At 35.4% G+C, this 21,766-nt stretch overlaps 2 protein-coding genes across 6 annotated transcripts; both read right to left on the reverse strand.

Annotated features, from left to right (window-relative positions):
• Positions 1–17: 17 nt before the first annotated feature.
• Positions 18–10,674, reverse strand: BPM4 (BTB-POZ and MATH domain 4). Of its 5 annotated transcripts, none has more exons than XM_086422172.1 (5): positions 9,868–10,674; positions 8,446–8,791; positions 8,025–8,304; positions 629–798; positions 18–443 (listed from the first exon to the last, which is right to left on the reverse strand). In XM_086422172.1, exons 1-5 carry the CDS (start codon positions 10,263–10,265, stop codon positions 417–419), a joined length of 1,221 nt encoding a protein of 406 aa, XP_086278298.1. In that variant the 5' UTR covers positions 10,266–10,674; the 3' UTR covers positions 18–416. The 5 variants fall into 5 exon arrangements, with proteins under 5 accessions (XP_086278298.1, XP_086278300.1, XP_086278299.1 ...); XM_086422174.1 differs by having other exon boundaries at positions 584–798; positions 9,868–10,673; XM_086422175.1 differs by lacking the exon at positions 18–443 and adding an exon at positions 880–927 and having other exon boundaries at positions 558–798; positions 9,868–10,673.
• A 1,829-nt stretch (positions 10,675–12,503) lies between these two features.
• Positions 12,504–19,344, reverse strand: LOC147385358 (guanosine-3',5'-bis (diphosphate) 3'-pyrophosphohydrolase, putative (DUF2215)). Its single transcript, XM_086423186.1, has 10 exons — positions 19,182–19,344; positions 16,844–17,066; positions 16,553–16,710; positions 16,308–16,453; positions 15,900–15,962; positions 15,715–15,807; positions 14,165–14,326; positions 13,682–13,776; positions 13,093–13,262; positions 12,504–12,956 (listed from the first exon to the last, which is right to left on the reverse strand). The coding sequence occupies exons 1-10, from the start codon at positions 19,285–19,287 to the stop codon at positions 12,649–12,651; spliced, it is 1,524 nt and encodes a 507-aa protein (XP_086279312.1). The 5' UTR covers positions 19,288–19,344; the 3' UTR covers positions 12,504–12,648.
• Between the last annotated feature and the right edge of the window lie 2,422 nt (positions 19,345–21,766).

The raw sequence follows: 21,766 nt of genomic DNA on the forward strand, positions 1-21,766 counted from the left end.
TGAAATTCAATGGCAGATGGAGCAAAACAAATAGTCATCCGTCTCTATGAATTGAAACACACCAGATTCTACAAATTTGTAAACCATTCGAAAATAATGTGAAGACATGGATCCAAAGGCGACTAACCAAGGTAAAATGAACAGAATTATGCCCCTTAACCGGTATAAACCTAAAAGCTGCAATCAAATTAAAACCGGAGGCTTTTTTCCCTCCTTTTTATGGTATTTGCACTCTAAAATCTAAATATGTCTTTCAAGGGCACGGTACAAAGAAAAAAAATCCGGTAATTCAACCAAGCGAGCTGTTCAGGTCATAAAGGGTACTGTTCACATCACCTTAGTTGCAGCGTGGATGCTATTCACAGTCAGTGGACGTTGGCAGAATGACTTCACGGAGAGGGTCATAAGTTCTCTCTCTAAATGTCACAGCTGCTACTAGAAGCCTACAGTTTAAAACATCCAATTCATTGCCATCATAATCCTCCGAGAAAACATACAAAGGATAAAAAAATATCGCAGAAATATATATATTTTTTTCTTCCTTTTTTCTTTATCTAAGACATCACCAGCATTGTACAATTACCCAGATTTTTTTTTTCTTTTCCTCGCATCAGGTCCGTTGCCTTACCCTCCTGCCATTGGTATCACCACCATCTGAGAGCTGAGCCCACACACTTCGGCTCTTTCCACCTCCGCTGCTACATTCCTCCTCACACCCAGCTACTATCTTTAGGAGTTCTGACTGCAGCGATGGACAATTCTCTTTTAGATACTCGAACCCATTTGATCGCATTACAGCTGCATTGGGAGTGGCAATTCGAGCATGAACAAAAGAGAAATTAAGCACGGGAAAAAATAGTTAAGAGAATCGATCGAAACCTTAGGCTCCGTTCTCGATTCCCGAATTTTCAATTACTTGGGGAGTTCCTGAAGAATGAAAAACTTTATAAACATACTAAGCAGTTGTTGCTAAATCACGATTCTCTCAAATTTACTTATATGGTAAAACTTCAAAAAATTTATCAAATTTTAACAGTTTAATGTAGTTACAGTCATCAACCTGGCACCTTATGATTTAGTATTTAACAGTCATCGCAGTCATAACTAGCAGAAATAATGCATAAAAGAAATAAAGCTGTTAACAGGGTTGGATAATGATTACAAGACTAAAAGGCTAGGTCCAAGCATTACAACATTAAAAGACATACCATCGACAGAAACCAAGATCAGAATTGCTATGTGAAACTTCAATGAATTCATATGATCTGTGTAACTTATCAAAAAAAAAAACAAAAATCTGATTGTATAGACATGGTAAATAAATATAAAAAAAGGCATTTAGGAGTCTCCGAAAAAAAAAAATGATAGATTAAATGAATTCAAACAAACACAAATACAATCAATGCAGAGCACAGTTGATGTAAGACAACCCATATTTGTTTGATTCTAAGGTTGTTCTACTTGGGAAGGGTGGTAGATAGGGAATCTGGATTGGGATTGGGTTACAAATTTGGGCACAATAGATTTACTTTAAAAGTTTAGGGTAAACCCAAAGGGATTTGATTGTCAGGTTTAATTATAGAATTTTGCAATTATGTTTAGAGATTTAGGTTTATAGAGTAAAGGAAAAGGATTAAGAGAATGATGGGAGAAAGGATTAAAAGGTTGAGAGAAAGGGGTTTCAAAATTTTAAAATTTTAAAAATTCATGAATTCAAGAATCAAGAACAAGAAAATTAAAAGAAAATCAAGAAAATAGAAATAAGATTAGAAGATAAAGAGAAGAGATAGAAGGATAGAACTTTAGAATCACACCAAGGATTTCTTGAAATCATATCAAGAATGATGGAGAACTCGAACCAAGAAACTCCACACCTTTCTCGGGAAATAGAAATAAGCAGCAAGTATATCTCTCACCCAGTGTTGTCAAATGCGGTCACATACCCCAAACTACGCTATCTAGCAATTTGCGATGGCATATTTTTGTGTGTGATGGCATATGTGATTTGTGTGATGGCATATTTTTCTGCAATTTTTTTCTTGCAGCATATGCCACCTCATATGCGATGTGCAAAATCACATATGCCAACAGCACGTGTTGGTCGCATATGCTATTTAACAACATTGCTCCCACCTTTCTCGGGAAAAGTACCCACTATTATAGACATAGCTCCAACTTCAAGTCTCTTTTATAACTCCACAAAAAATGAATAGATGACAGCACATTACGTATATGACCATCATAGTTTCCATGGATAGTGTGGCCTTGGGGACTTATAGGTCATGCCAGAGAATGATATTGACCTCCTAAAAGAGTAGGCATTGTATGATGTTAATCCTAAAGTCTGTTTGATTAGAAAAATGCTCCCATTTTCCATTTTTTGTAGGTGATTGGAAGGAATGCAATAACATAATTTTTTGTAAACAATTAGAGAACACTGAATTCCGTTTTTCATAGGACTGATGCATCTCCGAATCTCTAAACAACCCATCATCAAATTTCCTTTCCAAACTCTACAAATACCCTTCAAAGCTTCTAAACCAAGACTTCGCATTTATCATTCTGCTATTTTTATCATACAACGATAAAATTACTCAAGACCACCAGATCTACATTATATCTACAATGCTATTATTCTAATAACACCTTACTCATTCCCAAAGACACCTAAAAAACCTAGTCATACCATACATTTTTTAACAAACTAGAGTGTGCGTATATCACTAAGGGTATTTTAACTATATAGAAAGATACTATTTAAAGCACAGGTACTTTAGCGAATGTAGTACACCAAATTTTTGGCACAACACTTTGAAGATGATCACAACTTGTGTGTACCCCAAATCTGTTAACCATAATTACTATCCGCTTTAATTTATAGATTTAGGTTCATAACCCTATTATCTTTGTGATCCATGGTGGTTCCAAAGCAGGAGATATACAGTACAAAAATCTAAATTCCTCCATTTCTTTCATAAAGCAAGTAGCTATTAACAGTTTAAGTTAATGTGACCAACAGAGCATCACTAACTATATGTCGCACAAGCCGTTGAGTGTCGATCACACAGCAGTAGTCATCATATAGCTATGTTGCCCTTCTTGAAAAGTGGTCCAGTAAGAAATGAGAAAATTGTAGCATAGAAATATCCATGCAATGTTTGGTATTTGACAACATTTAGATTTTTTTTTCTTTTCTTGAAAAGTGGTCCGGCTCATAAATTAGGCCATTAAGCTGTTTCTCTTCTTGAATAGTGGTCCAGTAAACGATCCGTTCAGCTTGTTTTTCTACTTATTTCACCTCAGTCCATAATTTTGTTTTTTCAAAAAAGAATCCATGCAGTGTTTGGTATCCTTCTTAAGAAGTGGTCCAGTCCATAATTAGATTTTTCGGAGCCCACCTTTCGGTAACTCAAGGAATTGCAGTCATGGCAATCTGCCAGACATCACACCTCCAAAAAGAAACACATAAGCCAGAAAAAATAATTTCATTCAACTCTCAATTCCAAAGCCTAGTAAGCAAGTTCAGATTTGGCATCTATTCGCAGAGCCATGGGAGGTGGGTTCAGTTATGTTTAATTTGGAGAAATATGGGAAAGTTTCAGAAAAAATCCAGGGAATCCAAATGATTATACTAAAGAGCCCTGCATCTTCAACCTCCCTAAAAAACCCTATATTTTTATTGAGATTTGAAGGTTGAAGAAGGTAGATTATTGAGGTTGAAGCATAAAACTTTTGCCCAAGAGGTTGAAGATGATGCATGTTGAAGGAAATATCAATATTGCTGAAAAGACCAATATACCTTGAAATGAAAAAGACGATGACAGAGTAGATGGAGCAAGGAGAGTTTAGAGTTGGAAATGAATTTTTTTAAATAAATAATAATAAAAAAATCGAAGCCCTTATACTGAGAAAGGAGGGGGGATGAAACAATTCGGCGATTCTACAGTAAATCACAGATTAATTCATCAATTTAATCAGCTGGTCCCTTATTCAGGGAATTTTTCTGAATTTTCAAAAAAAAAAATTTGAATTTTGTGATGGGAATATGGATCGAATTATAGAGCTTAAACAATATTACATCTCCTACTTGGACTTAAATTACGATTCCCTATAAGCCAATATGTCTTCCAAATTAAACACTTTCTGGAACTCCTAAAGATCCACTTAATCTTTTGACTAAAAAGAAAAGCCTTTCTAATTGAATTGTGGCTCAATATTAGAATGTACTACAAGAAAATGTCTTTTTTGGTGTACCAAAAAAGGAATTCTAAAATAAAACACAAGACTCCAAACCAGAAGCCTACGACCAACTAAAACTTTCCTTGCTCAAACCTAAAGATACTAAGCAAACCAAACTTGAAAGCCCTCCATAGTTCAGCAGCTTGTTCATATTATTTCAGACTCACCCAAGTCGTGTCTGAATTACATGATCTTTGGCGCATTAAACAACTTACTGAATAAGCTATGTAAGAGCACCAAAATTTAGGGATACAGCCACTTCTTAATACCAAAAATGAAAAAGGCCTGGAGCTTCTGTCTATATTTTTGACAAGTGCAAATTGTATTCAAGGAAAAAGAACAAAGAATGTAGTCAGAGACCAACCAAAATTACACAAAACACCAACTGTCTTTGTGAAATACAAGCTTTTTGTCTTAACCAAAACCCACGAAATGATGACCTTGGAATTTACCAAAAAGCTTCAACCATAAGATTAATAATGTTTTATCACTAAGGATGACATCCTGAATCAGCAGTTCCATTCCTTCAAAGATCTTATTTCTATCCTTCCAAAGACCCCAGCAAACCACAAACAGGACCCTTCTCCACATATTCTTCCTTTAGATGAAAAGGCCATTAAATTCCTCTGAAAGGATAGAGCAGACCGCGGGATAGTCCAAGATATGTCACACGAGGCAAAAAAATAGACCAGATCTCAGAAGCAAACTCATAATGATCAAGAACATGGTTCACAGATCTTCACTAGCTTTACATATGAGAAACATGATTCACAACAATAGTCTGGCGGGAGATTAGAATTTTGGCTATCAAATGCATATTCAAAATGGCTGCCCAAGCAGGAAAAAAAAAATGTAAACTTTGGACAGGATTTTGGATCCCTAAATAAAGGTAGGCATGAATATGGGGTTGATCCTAAAAAAGAAACATTATTTTTATAATAAATATAGGATTATTAAAAAAACATGTCCTAGTGATTGGCATAGATAAATATTAAGGGATGATAAAGCTCAACAATAGGCATAATAATATAAGAAACATCCATAGGACCAACAAGACTGGTTTGACATAAACTATAATATAGTTGTGAGCACTTAAATGAAGTTGCCCTTCTGAATTAGATAAGCTTTGTAAAGTATCCGAGTTTATAACCATATCACAGGAATGCAACATGAAAAGTCAAAAACTCTCAACACACAATGTAGAAGAGAACAATTTCTGTAGAGAGGGATGCAGAAATGTTAGCTTTGTAATGCCAAATGCAAATCAAGGTTCCAACAAAAATTTTGTAATCATTTAGGCTTTCACTTATTTAAGTCTAGATTTTTTTTTCTCGTTCGGAGTTATTATAAATTAGTTATTTTTTAATTTTGAGTTGTCTTCGGGTTATTTAGGAGTTTAATTCGAGTTTAGGTATTATTCATGTCATTTTTAGTTAGGTTTTATTCTAAGGGGTCAAAAAACTTGTTGTATTGTTTCGATTTTTGTACCTTTTGAAAGGTTATTCAGTTATTGATCCAATGAGCCCAAGATTTCACAATTCCGATGAGTTTGAGAAAGTTATGGCTAAAATACTGATGTGATAGCAGTTCTACATGGGATTGGCTTATCAAGGTCAAAAGTGTTGATGTTTATGTAATTTTAGGATTATCGTTTTGAGTCTAGCATATATATATATGAGTCAGGTTCAAGAGACAAACTTGTGGACAAAGTGTTTTGTCTTATATAGGCTAAAAGTTTCAGAATGGGCTGGTTTTTTGTGAGGATAATCTCTATAGTGAGGAAATCATCCTCACAAAAATCAGCCCATTCTGAAATTTCTAACCCCAGTTCACAAGTTGAAAAATCGTAGACCGTTGATTTTTATAGTTAGTTTGTAAACCACTTTCCATTGGGTTAGAACTTTCATAATGGTCTGATCTTTTGTGAGGATAATCTCCTTATCATAGAGATCATCCTGACAAAACATCAGCCCATTCCACACAAAAAAAAAAAAAAAATAGTCATATAGGGCAAAACGGTCTACAACTTTGTCTACCAAACGCGAATTTAAAAATTCCTACATAGGATTCTAAACAAAAGTCTAACTAAATTAAAAAATTAAAAATAACAATCCATTGATTTAAATCTTTTACCTATCAATATATGTAAGGGGTTAAGAAAAATTAATATACAATTTGCAATTCCAATGAGTTTTGAGAAAGTTGTGGCCAAAATACCGATGTGATATCAGTTCTATACAGAATTAGCTTATCAAGGTCAAAAGTGTTGATGTTTATGTAATTTCGGGATTAGGATTTTGAGTCTAGCCCATATATATATATATGGCTATTGGAATTGATTTTTATAGTTTTTGGAATAAAATTTATTTTGCGGCTCTTCTAGAGATTTCTCTTGATTGGAGCAATTCATCTTGGTGTGATTCCAAGGTACTATTTTTTTTCTATTATCTTCCTCTTTCTCAAATCTTGTAATTTTTCTATCTTCTTTGTGTTTTCTTGATTTTCAAGAAATCTTGATTTTTGAATTCTTAAATCTACCAGGAACCCATCAATAGTCTTTAAACCACCTCTATGGACCTCAAATCCCTCTAAACTCAGCCATAATCTCCTAAACCCTTTCTTCCATTATACCTATTAATCCTTATTCAAAATTTTGTATTTTTTCCTCCCATCCTGCATCAGATTTAGTATCAAAGGTTTGGTTTTAAGGGACTACGTGAAGTGCAGAACTTTCCAAGGGAAGTTGATTAAGTGAAGATGAAAGAATTTTTTCCAATAATTGGAATAGGTGTGATGCTTACTGGGAGTGAATCCAAGATTGTTCTTTTGAAGCAGATTTGGTATCGTACTGCATCTCTTGGGTGGGATCTTCAAGAAGCTTCTCAAACTCAACATGGTTGAGTCGTTCAAGGCAGGGAGAGCTGATGGGAACATCATGCCCATGGCCCATATTTGTTAGGAGTTCATATCGTTTAGGAGTCTCTTTGTCAGGAGTCCATATTGATTAGGAGTCCTTAGTACACTATCTATTTTGGGGTTGTATTTTAATTTTGTTTAACCCCTTATTAGATGGTCCCTGTTTTAAGTAGGGGGTATGTTTTAATTTTCCAATTTAGTTAGACTTCTAATTAGAATCCTATGTAAGATTTTTTTTTCCCTATTTTAGTATTTAAGCTATTATAGGACTCTTAGTTGGAGAAGGAGAGTATAGATACATGTAATTTGTTATTTTCAAATCAATGAATGAATGAAGAAGAAGAAAAAAGTTACAGGTCTTCTCTTATGAGAGTCCTCTAATGTTTTTATTTTATTTTATTGGTTGAGAGTCCTCTAATGTTGTGAAGCCATTGAAGTCCTTGGTGTGAAGTCAACGTCAATCTATCATCCTTTTCTCCATCTCATCTTTACCTTCTTCTCTTTTCTTTATTTTTCTATTTCTCTTAGTATGATATGCTGCTGCCATGGAAAATATAGCACTCTTTGTGCTAGCCAAACCATCTCTTTGGACCTCAAAACCCTTCCTCAAATCTCTCTAAACTCAGCCATAATCTATGTTGTCCTTATATCCTAGTTTTAGTCATTTTAGAACCTATAACCTAACCATAAACCCTTTCTTTCATTAAACCTATTAATCCTAATTGCAATTTTTTGTATTTTTCCCTCCCGTCCAACATCACTTTGTGAAAGTTTTCCTAATGCAAGAGCATCCCGCACATAATATAGAATGTCATAGCATTGCTTTAGATAAAGAAAATAAAAAGTCTAGCTAACGCTAAAAGGCATACCTGCAAGGTTTTCAGCAGCAAATTTTAGGCAAACAGCTTTTAGTTCCATTGCATGGCAACGGTCAGCCAAGGCAAGCATTTTGGCAACAGAATTAACAGATATATCTTTGCAGAGATAAGACTCACACATCAGTCCAAGTCTATCCAAACCATACTTGTCTGCTGCAGCTAAAAGCTTTGCAGCCAACGTATCAAATTCAGAGGATGCACAAGATGAACTTGAAGGTATCAACTCCTCATCTTCCATTAGAGTGTCTCTGTATATAAAGTGCAGCATGGCCTGCACATGGCAAAGGATAAAGAATTTGAGGAATACAAGTACAAACAGGGATGTGTGGGGCTCTCCTGCCATATAACCTACAAATTACACAGTCCACCATATAGAAACCCAAATCATAGGAAAGGTTACTGAATTTTTCACCTTAAACACCTTAGGCTCCAGATCTGCAACAAAAATCTCATGCTCATCTTCCTCCACCCCATCAAAAAGTTCAGCTCGGAATATAGGGGATCGAGCAGCCAATACCAACTTATGAGCATAAAACTTCTCCCCACGCACATTAAAAACAATATCTGAACCTTCCCGATTCTCCAGCAACATACCAAAATGGTTTCCAATATCAGAGTCAGGGACCTGTATTGAGTGTAATCTGGAGCAATCTATAGTCGAAACCACAACCCCAACAGTGCAATTAATTTTCAAGCAATCATCCTTAAGGAAATCTGATGTTTCAAGCATAGCTCGTCTGAAAAAGCGTTTGTAACCCCTGAATAAAAAGAGGATCATACAAATCAACCTCCAAAGAGTGTAGGTTTACAAACCACAAAGACAGAGAGCTATTAATGCACCACCAGATAGTAGCTCCAACATATGATCCCAAACCATTATTTTCAAGGAAAAAAGTAGGCCAGAAGAGCTCAAATGTTATTAAGGAGATATCCACAGTTCTCATTTAGCAGGACTTAAAATTCATAAGGAAAGGGTATATCCTAAATTCAGAGATGTTCAGACTTCTTGTCAACGCAAGTGCTAAATTTCGAGTGCCTCCCATGTTAAACAAATTTGGATTCAAATATGCGCCAAGAATTACCTAAAAGGGAAAAAGCATGCAAAGAATCTCAAATTGTAGAGCTTTGCATGCACAATTAGGAAAACCAACAAATAGAATGCAAATTAAATCCCCCCCCCCCCCCCCCCACCCCAAAAAAAAAAAAAAAATGTGCTTTAGGAAATCCGGCAAAATCCTCATCAAAGCCTCATCCCAATTTAAAGGGGTCGGCATGAAAACTGACAAGATCCCAAAAATAATCAGTAATCCATTCTACCAAGACATCAAATAATAAAAAAATGTGAGATTTTTGAAAATGCAAGCAATACTTTTCCACTTGTATCTTCCACGTCAACACCATATGGTTACAAAGCTATCCTACGGGCTATTGTTTTATGTTGGGGCCTTTGGAAAGAGAGGAATAAAAGGGTGTTTCAGAGAAAGGAAAGTCCTCCCCAAGCGGTGCTCCTGGAGATTTCAAGCTTTCTTTATTTCTGGACCAAATTAAGCAAAGATTTTGAAGGTATTGCCTTCAAGGACTTTGTGTTTAAGTGGGATTCTTTGTGTGCTGTGTAAGTGTTGTGTGGGGGTTAGTGTGGCCTTCAGCCTTTCGTTTTCTTTTGGTTGGCTTTCTTTCTCTTGTTTTGAGCGCCATCTTGGCCTCCTTTTCCTTTTCTTTTTCAGTGATTTAATAAAATTTTAGACTTACAAAAAAAAATTGATTACAAACAGAATCAAGAACTCATAGAAAAGGGTAAAAGAAAGAAAGAAACGAAAGTGAACGTTAAGCTTACCACATACTCCCTCGATACTTCAACGTATAGGGTCCGCTCTCTAACGACCGATCAAAATGGCTATGAACTTTATGCTTCCCCTTACCGCTCTGATCGATGAGGGTGAGCTCAAAAAGCGCTCGAACATCAGTCCCCTCGCTCGCCAAAGCGATGAAAACAGATACATAAGTCGAATTATCCTCGGGATTCTTACCATCCGGATAAAAATAGATTGCCCACTGGTACCCTCCAACGGTAAAATTCTCGCTCGCGATGTGTTTCCCAATCCCCATACCTTTCGCCAACGAGTATCCTTGAATCACGAACTTGTGCGAGCCATTAACGGTCTCAGTTACAGAACGAGAGCTCGTTGGAGAGAATAAGGCGCTCTTTTCTAGCGTCAATCTTTCCGCCATCATTTAGCCCCAAGAATCAATCAATTTCATGGAAGAATAACAAATATCTCTAACGAAATCCAAGAAAGAAGATAAAAATGTCGAATCGATCGTTGTTCGTGATGAGAATTTGCAGTTTTGATGAATCGAGGGATTCAAGGTTCTGATGGTGATCTTCCTGTTTAATATTGCAAGAAATCAATATTAAAATGTTGCAGAAATTGAGATTGTAATGGAGAATTTGAGGAATTCGAGTTGATTTGAGTGGTTTTTGGTTGATAAAGAAGAGAAGATCGTTCTGGATGAGAATTAGGGTTTCTCTCTCTCTCTTTCTCTCTGCGAGGGAATTAAGAAAAAAGAAAAAAAAAACGGGACTCTCACGTTACAATATCGAATCCCCGCGAGTGCGTAGTACCCATGCTTTCCGTATGGCTTCGGTCAAATGTCCAATGATAGCTTTCTATAACTTATTATAATCTTATATTATAAGAGGTGCGCTTGGTGTGAACGATTTTATATACTTGATCCTTCTCTATTAAAGTAAAAGTACACGTGGTGATTTTCCATTGGATTGCTTTACTTAGGTTGTCGAAGCGGGCTACAAACTTGAATTTGAATTGGGATCCAATGATTCATACTCTCTTGGAAGAAATCTTATAAAAGAAACTTTTGGGCCTGTTTGGATACCAGGAGCAGAACTACTCTTCCAAAGAACAGGAGCTGAAGTACTTTATGGAGGAGCTGGAAAAGTAATTATGTGCAGAAATGGCGTTTGGCAATCAACTCTATGAAGTACTGGCAGAAGTACTTTTGTACTGGAAGTTTGTTTGGGAACCATACTGACTTCTCATGACTTCTAGAAAAAAGACTAGAATACCCTTATATTATACCAGTTACTGTTTTTTATCTTTTAGTGTCATAATATGCCTTCAAACTATATTGTTTTTGACATTTTAACTATAAAATTAATATAATATAATATTTTAAATATTAAATATTAATATAATGTGTTTAAATCCATTATACTCAAAATTTTTAAAAAAATTGACAGACTGTCTTTTAGTGTCATAATATGCCTTCAAACTATATTGTTTTTGACATTTTAACTATAAATATTAATATAATATAATAAATATTAATATAATATAATATAATATTTTAAATATTAAATATTAATATAATGTGTTTAACTATAAATATTAATATAATATAATATAATATAATATTTTAAATATTAAATATTAATATAATGTGTTTAAATCCATTATACTCAAAATTAAAAAAAAAAAAAAAAATTAATATTAATAAATGTTTCTTTTGTTTGATTTAAGGGCAAATGAATTAGAAATATTTTCATAGAAAATTAATAAAGTTAAGGGTATTTTGGTAAAACGAACTGTTAGATTTTGACTCCCCGCAAGAAGAGTTTTGAGAAATAGGTTTTCTTGACTTCTTCATAAAGAGTAATTTCTTGCTCTTGCGCGGAGTAACTCTTCGAAAGAGTAGTTAATACAAACGCATCCAAACGACTTCTAACTCCCCGCAAGAGTCAGAAGTAGCCAATGAGTCCTATCCAAACGCCTACAAAATATCTGAGGTTAAAACATAAAATCTAATGGAGGTAATCCAGTCTGTTATATGATATATCCTTTATATACGTTTTATTTCCACCATTGATTAAATGTTCATGAGTTAATGGATCCAAACGTTTAAATTGATCAAAATCAAGTCCAGGTTTATTAAGCCATTATAAATCAACGCTGCAAAACATGTGGTCTGTACGCAGTTGACGTGGCAAAGGCATAGAACCATGATCTTTTTCTTCGGGATACACAGAAAAAATCAACGGTTCTATGCCCTTGCCACAACAATTTATCATTAGTCTTACCAAAAAAACTTAACACAAGACAACCCATACTTACAAGCATGGGTTCTAAAACAGAGTTGCTAATGCCCCCATCAACTTTTGCTAATGCCACATCAATTCTTGTGTAAATCACCAAAGAATTGCACAAAGTTGGTGTTGCGTTGAAAAAATTAGTGTGGCAATATCAGGTCTCATTTTAAAACTGATCCAATATCTGTCTTGAAGGCGTCTCACTTTGATTTATCCTTGGATTGAGTCATCTTGATTGAAATTATCAGATTCTCAAATGCTTTCTTGAAAAATCGAGTAACTCAGCCAATTTGTATCTATAACATAGTGTGACTCTACAAAATTGCCAGATAAAGCTGGCTGTTACGATCAAATGAAACAAAAAAAAAAAAAACAGAAACCTCTTCACCTGGAAATAAAAATATCAGAATTCCCAAACCTATCTATATATTTCCATGAATCATTTGAGAAAGAATGTTACACAATCTTTAAAGTGAGGACCCCTGCAGTGACACAAGTTCCTCTTATAAGCTAATACCACTTCAAAAAACCGCATCTGCTACCACTTTCTACACCAGTCTCCACTGAGGAATCTGATCCACTCCCCATGGTGTCATCAGAGCTCTCATCTGGTCGGAGCTGTATTCGGTCAGCATTTTCAGTGATCCAATCAATGAACTCTGGGGACGATGCCCATTCAGCCATGGCCTGCCTTGTTGACTCCTGCGTGAATTCCTCCCACTCTTTCTTCGAGAACTTCTTGCGAGTGGGTGTCTTGTGAAATGTCGAGTAGTACTCTCGCCGTGTAGCTCCCAAATTTGGGGATGACAGGACCAAATCTGCAGCAGAAAATGGGAAACCAGTATATAAAAAAAAATGATTTTTTTTTTTTTTTTGGAGGGGGGGCAAAAAATTGAGAGGCATAAACATGTAGCTGAAGGAATAAAAGCTGGATGGATAAAGCAAAATGCTTACCTTTAGTGGGAGAGACAGACCGGGCAAATGACTTCTTTGGGCTAATCCAGGATGCCTTTCCAGAAGCCATCTTCGGTGAGCGGCTAAGGAATTCAGCTCGTTTGTTATTTGCAGATGCCTGCCTAGCCCTTCGGAACCATGGCCTTCCTCTTGCTAGATTTGACTGGTACCTGAATAAACCATTATACTATAAATCTGTACTGGGAAAACTCATAGTAATTAAAAAGAACAAAACTAAATGGGCAAATCAGAGGCACCCACTCGGTTTACTTAAAAGAGAGTGTAATGGCATAACTGCACATGATGTCAACATGTAAGGATAGGGAGGTTAGGATCTACTGATGGTGATGACCTTGACCATGCATTTTTTACCATCCAAAAGAAATGATTGATTCTTTGGTTTTAATCCCCAAACTAGGTCAATTATTGGTTTGGCGTAAATGCAACTGATGAAAGGATGGATTCCAACATGCAGAATGTGCACCATGAGTACAAATTTTCATCCAGTGCACCTTACAATCTAACCACAGGAATACCTCACATTTAGCCAAAAATAAAAATAAAAAACAGCTAAAAAGTGGAAACTTACACTGATTTTTGGCCTCGCCAGATAGAAGTGATAAGGTAACAGATACCCCAACAAGAAGCCAATGCCACCACCGCTAAAGGAGTATCAAGAGTGCTCTAGCAGAGAATACAACATCAGACGATTAAAACAATGCCAAACTTCCCTTTATACTAAAATAAATTTGCTAAACAACCAACCACATGAAAATTTAGTATTTACACTTAGTGTGCCTTTGGTTTGGTTTCTTCCAACACCCAATTACCAGCTTCTTAATACCGCTTGTTGAGACTTGAGAGAGATCATCCATTCATATATACAAAATGGGTCAGTATCTCCCTCCAATTATGGAATGGACCACGACACTGTTATGGTTTATGGTAGTAATCCATTATCTCCTCTCCTCTTTTTATACAAAATGAGGTCGAGGGGCAATAAAACAGGTTTTTAACTTTTCGTGTCAATAATCACTTTTAACCAATATGAACATGAAAGAAAAGAATCTACCTGAAGAATAGCTGTCACTGCGATGAAGCGCATTGCCCACTTCACAAACTGAGCAATACCAACATCAACACTTCCATCTTCCGAAATAACAAATTTCCGCACAATCCAGTACCCCAGTGCTGCTCCTGCAAGGATAATTCCCACTAACACAAATATAGAAACCTGTAATAAAAGATAGATGAAAGCAATTAGTACCGTAGCTGACTTGAAAGCCATAAAAGAATTAAAGGATATAACACATATAAATGATAAGTTTTCAAGAAAATACAGAACACATGCACATAATTAGCTTGGACCCTCCAAATTCCTTTGCGCTAGACAACAGCAGAATATTTTTTACACTGAAACACTTAACCAACAAGATTAAAATAATATAGTTTTTCATTTCCCTCCACATCTGTAGCATAGAGTTTTTCTTTCCCCCTATCAACCTATCCCTTTTGGTTTTCCAACAGCAAGTTTGCATGAGAGAGGGAGAGAAGGAAATCGTTGGACACTCATATGAGAACAAGCTTGTGATACAAGATGAGAAAAGTAATGTGGTGCCTGAACTCCTACATGAACAAGCCCACGAAGGAATAAGAAAGACATGTAACTTCGATATCTCCACTGCTGAATATTGGAGAATTTGAAGTACAGGCATTCTGAAAGACAGACCAAAGATAGTGTATGGCTCAACTGAAAGAAATGGCAATGAATGTTACCAGCTAGCAATTGTTGTTGTGTACAATACATACACGTAGGTCAAGTAATGTTCCTTTTTCTTTTTCCCATTATTGAAGTCTCAAAATATAGGCTACAGTTTAAAAAGATGGAACACCGCTAGCTGCTAATTCCTCTATTCCCCATATAGCTGTTAATTCCTCTGTTCGGCCAGCCCTTTTTAACCCCAGGAAAAGTTCTATGAAGCAATCTGAACAACCCTTGTACAAGTTCTTATTCAAACCCAACTGAACAGATCCTTGATTACATTCAAACCCAACTGAACAGATCTTTGATTACATTTTCAGACGATTGAAATCCATGTCCAACCCTACTCTATGTCTTTGACATCAACCCTAATTTGCCCCATGCCTCAACTTTTATTCAAAAAGTCTTACAAATTGCATAAAGGTCATACAACCCGGGTAGTCTTATATCATTTCTATGGACCCAGCTTCCATCATATTTTTCCCTACATCGGAAGGATTGGGAGAGTGGGCTTTCAAGCATGTCAATGTTTGGCCTAGGGAATACGCCTCGCGAAATTTAGTGTTGGGTCCTGAATGCTTTGCAAGGCAGCAAGGATAACAAGTGTAGCCACATAAGTAGGAGAGTAGATTCAACATGAGAACATCCTGACTCAAGTATAACTCTAACAAAATGCTAATCCATCCATAGAAAATGAAGCTAACTGTCCTGAAAAAGAAGGAACAATATAAACATTTCCAATTACAAAAATTGTTAATCTAGTGAAACTGGCTATAAGGGCTATTTAAGCACATAAATTATTGGACCAAAGAACAAAAAGTTTGTCTGCATAAAAAAAAAGGTGGAGAGAAAGGACTTACTGGGTTATGCATATCTTCACTCAGCCCAAAATTCACAAGAAAGGAATTGACCAGCATTGAGAAGTAGTGTACAAGAAAAGATCCAATCCCAAGCTGGAAGAAATAATGACAAGTTAGGTCGTACGTGTTAGAAATTAAGTGGAGTGAGAGCAATATCATACGATCATAAGGTAGCAAAAACTTACCACAGATCCATAAATTGTAAGGTAGAAAGCATTCTTCCTGCCAGTTGGTAATAATTTCATACCCTACATCACAATGCATAAACATCAGCTGATGAGAGATCTGTTATTTCCAGAAACAAAATTATCGCTGGATAAAAACATACAATATAGGTACCAGTGTACGAAATCTACTTATTCACATTTAATGGTTAATAATAAAGAAAAAATTCCTTGACAAAATAGTGCAATTATCAGGTCCATAATATTAAAACATTCAGACTTTCGTCGCTTTGGAATGAAGGAATACAAATTAAGAAGCATTGGAACTCTTGACTCATCTTCAAGTATGAACTTATGCCATGCCATCAACCAAAAACAGAACTATAGTCCCATACCACATAATACGAGAGTGCAGATGCAACCTATTACCTGAAACAGAAGGATCAAAACAACAAGGAAAACTCCGATTGCCATTGAACTGCTGTAATAAAATGGCACCCAACCACTAACAATTGGTGCTAACAGCAGTAAAACAAATCCAAAAGCAAGACAAAAGAGGCGCCATTGCTGAAACTCTGCACCAATAGAAAACAACCAAAGTCAGAAGTTGAAGCATAATAACACAAGCAGGAAAAGAAATTAGAAACAAAACCTTGGAGGATAACCAATTTAACCTTCTTCAACAGAAACCATGATGGAATCAGATACTCCGTCTGTAAACTTCACATCCACATATCTGCCATCGTAAGGTGACATGACAGCACTCCATTGCCCCTTTTGGATAACTCTCCATTCATCCTTTGAGCATTGGCACAACCCCAGAGACGCATTTCTGTAAAAATACTTGTAGAATGAGACAATTCATCACCATTGTGAATTTGAACATTTGAAATTCTCAAATGATTTCTGAACAATCCCATAAAAGGGGAATAAAAAGAGCAGTGAAACCAGAATAATCCACTTACCGATGAAAACAAACCTCAATTTTGCTATGAAGTCTCTCGGGTATTGCCACTGATGGTGTTAAAGTGACCCGAAATGAATTAGCATAACTCTTGATATTCAATCTTGACACACCAGCAACTCGAACACGCTCACACAATACAATGTCTTTGGATCCATGGGGAGATGAAAACCCCTCAAGAAGGGATGGGGTGATGTGTAGAACCGGCTGTCCCAGATGAACATCTGCAAAATCAATATAATCAGCGTTTTCAAAACTTACAACCCATTCACAGCAAATGCTAACAACGAAAGATAAATCATTCTAATAAATTATTTTTCCCACAACAAGAAAAAACTCTTTGCTTGTATTCATTGGCCATTATATTTAGAGCGCAAGACCTCGTGGTAGTTTTCTATCTCATCCATGTAGAGCTATTATGTTTTTGTTGACAATCTTCCAAAATACCCCTCATAAAAAATGTTACAAGAATCATGCATGTTTAACCAAAACCCTATCTCTACTCTCTCATGTCTAAGATGTATTTTACTCTTTATAAATATCTATTATCTTATAAAATTCTTTTAATTAAAAGCTATCGAATATTTTTTAAATGTCTCCCCTTTTAATTAATTCATTAAATATAAATACTATTTAACATGAATTCTTTGCTAAACAATATCTCTATTTTACCTAAGATGTATTCCTTCTATTCTCCCATTCCATGCAAAATTATAAATGAAAAAAGACTCCATGTTGGGCTATTCCCCTTTCACATGTCGTGGTTGGAACAAAACAACATATCCTAATAAATACATAATTATGTTCCCATTCCCCCTCAAATAGCCCTTTCCACTACATTAAAGATAACCCCTCTTCTACTCCCCTCCAATACACAAGGAAAGAAACTGGTCTAAGAGAGGATGCATCCTACACCATTGATCTTGCCAAAATCGAACACTATCACCACATCTCACTCTGAACACAATTCTCTTTCAGAATTCATGCACCTTAAGAACACCCTTCCAAACTCCAAACCAAATGACCCCCTCGTTGTCCCTCTTTCACACCCACACCTTTTCTCCCCAAACTCGGCTTTAATAATTCCACAAACCATCCTGCTTAGCCCCAAATCTCCATAATCATTTGCTCAACAAAGCATGATTCATATGGCTAGGTCTACAAAAAATCCAAACCCCAAATTTTGCCCATGCATATTTGTTAGTCTTTATAATTTATCTGTTTGGATTGCGCAATTGGCTTTAAGGTCTTTGTTTTGTACTGCTTGGGATATTTCAAGCTACAAAATCCTACACACATCATCTATCCTTCCATTTTCCCCAACACGTGTATCTGGTAGTACAATCAGCTGGTCTTAACCTAGCAGACCATTCTCCCGTGAAGTCCATAAAGATTTTCACATTTGATATACGCTTATTCTCCAATTGATCCAACCATCTCAGCTTCTTATTTAGTTTTTTAAATAATTAGTTATTTCTAATGTTTATCATTTGCAGTGTGTTTAATTTGGATGATAATGTTGTATCATTTATTCAAACCCATGTTTGGCCGCAACTAAAACACTTGCACACAAGACAATCATAGTAATTCAATTAGGAATATGTGGGCAAGATCATCAGCATCCAATCCAATCTTACACAATTGCCACACTTGGGTATCAATTGAGATACAAACTTGCTATCTGACTTGGAAACTAAGGAAATAAGGATTTATATAAAGTGCATACAAGTTTTTTTTTTTTTTCTTGTATAAAATGAGACGTAAGTTCCTAACGATCTAGCTGGGTCTTTTGTGCCCACTGACCCATGAATATTGTTCACCTTTTGGTGGATCGACAAACCGAATAACTGATTTCAAGCTCTTGAAATTAAGTATTTTTATCATAGAATTAAAACTATTTCCCCTTCATTGCCCCCCTTATGGAAAATGCACAAATCCAATGGCCAAACAACCAAGAAATCTGAATTGCAAAATTTATATTTACGAAGGGATGGATCAAGAATTCAGGGGATCTATGGGTCCAAAAAAAAAAATTTATTTCAATATTAATTATAATTTCTCTAACTATATCTTTCGAAAGTAAAAAAAAAAAAAAAAAAACCCTATGACCAAACACGCCATATTTTATAAAAATCATATATTCTGCAACTTATGTGCCAAAGAACTACTTAAAATCTTCACTCTTTGTTCGAACTGCACGGACAAATCGACCGAGCTAAAACCCCAGAAAATAAACCCTAACTCAATCGAGTCTTTACATCTGGATTACAGTTGCAGAAATCTCTTAAAGAAAAGAAAAATCTTTAATGGATGTAGAAGTGGAATAAGGCATGAAATACCTTTGAACGTAGTTTGTCCGCTCGAACAGGAGAATAGAAACAGAGAAAGAGATAGAAAGAGGAGAGACAGAAGAGATGCAGAGTAAGAAAACGAAGAAGAGCCCATCGCTCTCCTTCAAAAGTGTGAAGGAAGTACAGGCGCGTTCGGCTTCTTCCTTTGTTTTATAACTAAGCGCGATTGCTTACAGTTTAAGCATTGCGCGTCCACAAAGAGTGACGCGCGGCCACGCGTTGTGACACGTGTGAAAATTCCCACTCTCACTACCTAGCAAAATTCGCACGCGCCGTTTACGCGCAGGATTATATGTCATTAAGACTAGTCTTACGAAGTTAGTAAGGAATTCACCTTTAGACCCTTGTGGAATACGAAAGCATGATCCATGAAATACAGAGGGCAAATTTTATGAACTTTAAAAAAGAAATTATTTTTCATCATTGAATTTTACTTTTAAGTTTGAGAGTTATGTGAAAGTTCGATAACTGTTAAATTTTAAATCCTTAGATCAAATTCAAAATATATTATTTTTTTAATGTGTTCTTTTATTTTAAGTTTTTGAATGAAATTTAGAGGACTGCAATGTTGGATTGCTGACTGTTGATGCGATAATCTATTTTAATAAATTGACCCTTTATAGATTAGATGATTTTTGACAAAGTTTGCATTTTGTTCTCACATGTGTGTTCTCTATTAAACTCTTACTTTTTCTTTCTTTTAATGAGTGTAAAATAATTTTAATGAAAGAGAAAATAGTAAAAGTACAAAAGGAGGAAGTCGATGTAACCCTTAAGAAAGAAAAAGTAAGAAAATAAAGAAAATAAAATTACACTGCGTATTATAAATAGAATCTCATCTAAACACAAAATCAACGAAAGAAACCCATGGTCAATCCTTGTTTAATTTGGACCAAAGGTACAAATAATCCAATATCTCCATAAAAACGCCTTGAGAACTCCTTTCCTTACTTGAGAACACTTTGTTATTTCTCTCTTTCCAATGACCCAAAACAATGGATTAGGGAAGAATAACCCAAAAGTGTCCTTTTCGAAAGGAAAAAAATATTATAAACCCACCCTTCTAACAAAGAGAATAAATTGTGAGGTAAGACTCAACTAACCTGGAACTACACAAAGAAATATATATCAAATATCATGAGAGAAGGAACAATGGATTAGAGTGTAATCAATAGACACCCCATCCCTCAAGCATAAGAGACATAAATTAGGAGTAAGCCACCTTGAACAATCATGTTGTCCATGGTTTAAATCATTCCTAATAACGTCAAAATAACAAAAAAATAAATCTTGAAAGGAACTAACTTAGACCAAATGATAGACTCCAAGAAGGAAGGATCTTGTGAAAGCAAAGGGGACTTATAAAAAGAACGGACAAAAAATCTCTTATCATTGGCCTGGATCCATTCCCTCGTGTCTTATTCGTTCTTCTTGAATTGGCAAGAATTCATGAAATTAAGGAAGGATGTCACTTCTGTTATCTCTTAATCATTAAATTTATCTTGAACCCCACATCTTAAGAACTAGTAAGGTCGTTGTGAATCAAACAATGTTGAATCGAGCAATTCTTCTTCAATGAATAAGCATACAAAGAAGGGTATTACGTTAACAAAGTCGAATTGCAACACTATATATCTTCACAGGACCTAAGTACATCCCCTAAACCCACTTTGAATCTAATATTTTTTTCAAATTGCTCTACTACCTTGAAAATCCCCTTCCACACATTACAACTATATGTGCCTTTCGCCTCACTACTATACTAACATAACATCTTCTCCCCATATTTAGTCTGAATCATCCTCTTCCACAAATTACCCCTTTCCTCTCTAAACCTCCAAAATCATTTGCTTAAAAACACTCTACAAACCAGTCTTGAGTCTCTAATCCCTAAACCTTCATTTTTCTTTAGACTACATATCAACTTCCATCTAACCAAATGGTACTTCGTTCCTCCATTCTTATCATTTTGTATAGATTTTTTCATGAACTCATACTTTGTTAATGAGTATTAAAATACAAGTAATTCAAGTTGTAAACCTAAAGGATAAAGTATCTTTACTTTATTGAACCTCATCTTTAATCCATCGACTGTCTTGTAGAAAGTCTTTTTTTACCTAAAAATCTATCCTTCTAAATCTTGAAAAAAAAATCTATCTTGTTATTGAGATTTGAAGGTTGAAAAATATAGTTGAAAGGATGTTAAAAAGAGTGGTTTTGTGAGAAAATCAAGGACTTTTTAATAGGGATTGGTACTGAAAATTCAACATCCTAAAAAAAAATCTCTTTTAAGACCAAAATAACTGTAACACGACATCGTAGTCTTGAAAGCAATGTTTGAAATAATCAACATAAATCATCCCTCACATCATCTCATCTGAAATTTATTACAATGAGTTGGTCTGCATTGGGAATGAGTAAGCCAATAAAAAATATTTTCGTGTATTACGGTATTATAGTTATAATGTTGAGTTATTACAGTGTAAATTTGAATTTTATTATTTTTTCTTGTAGTTATTTTAGATGTCAAGTGGCATGAATGTACCTCTAAAAATTAGTTTAATGGGATTGGA

This window comes from Akebia trifoliata, chromosome 14 (assembly GCF_017979445.1).
Source record: "Akebia trifoliata isolate Shusen 1 chromosome 14, ASM1797944v1, whole genome shotgun sequence".
Lineage (NCBI taxonomy): Eukaryota > Viridiplantae > Streptophyta > Magnoliopsida > Ranunculales > Lardizabalaceae > Akebia > Akebia trifoliata.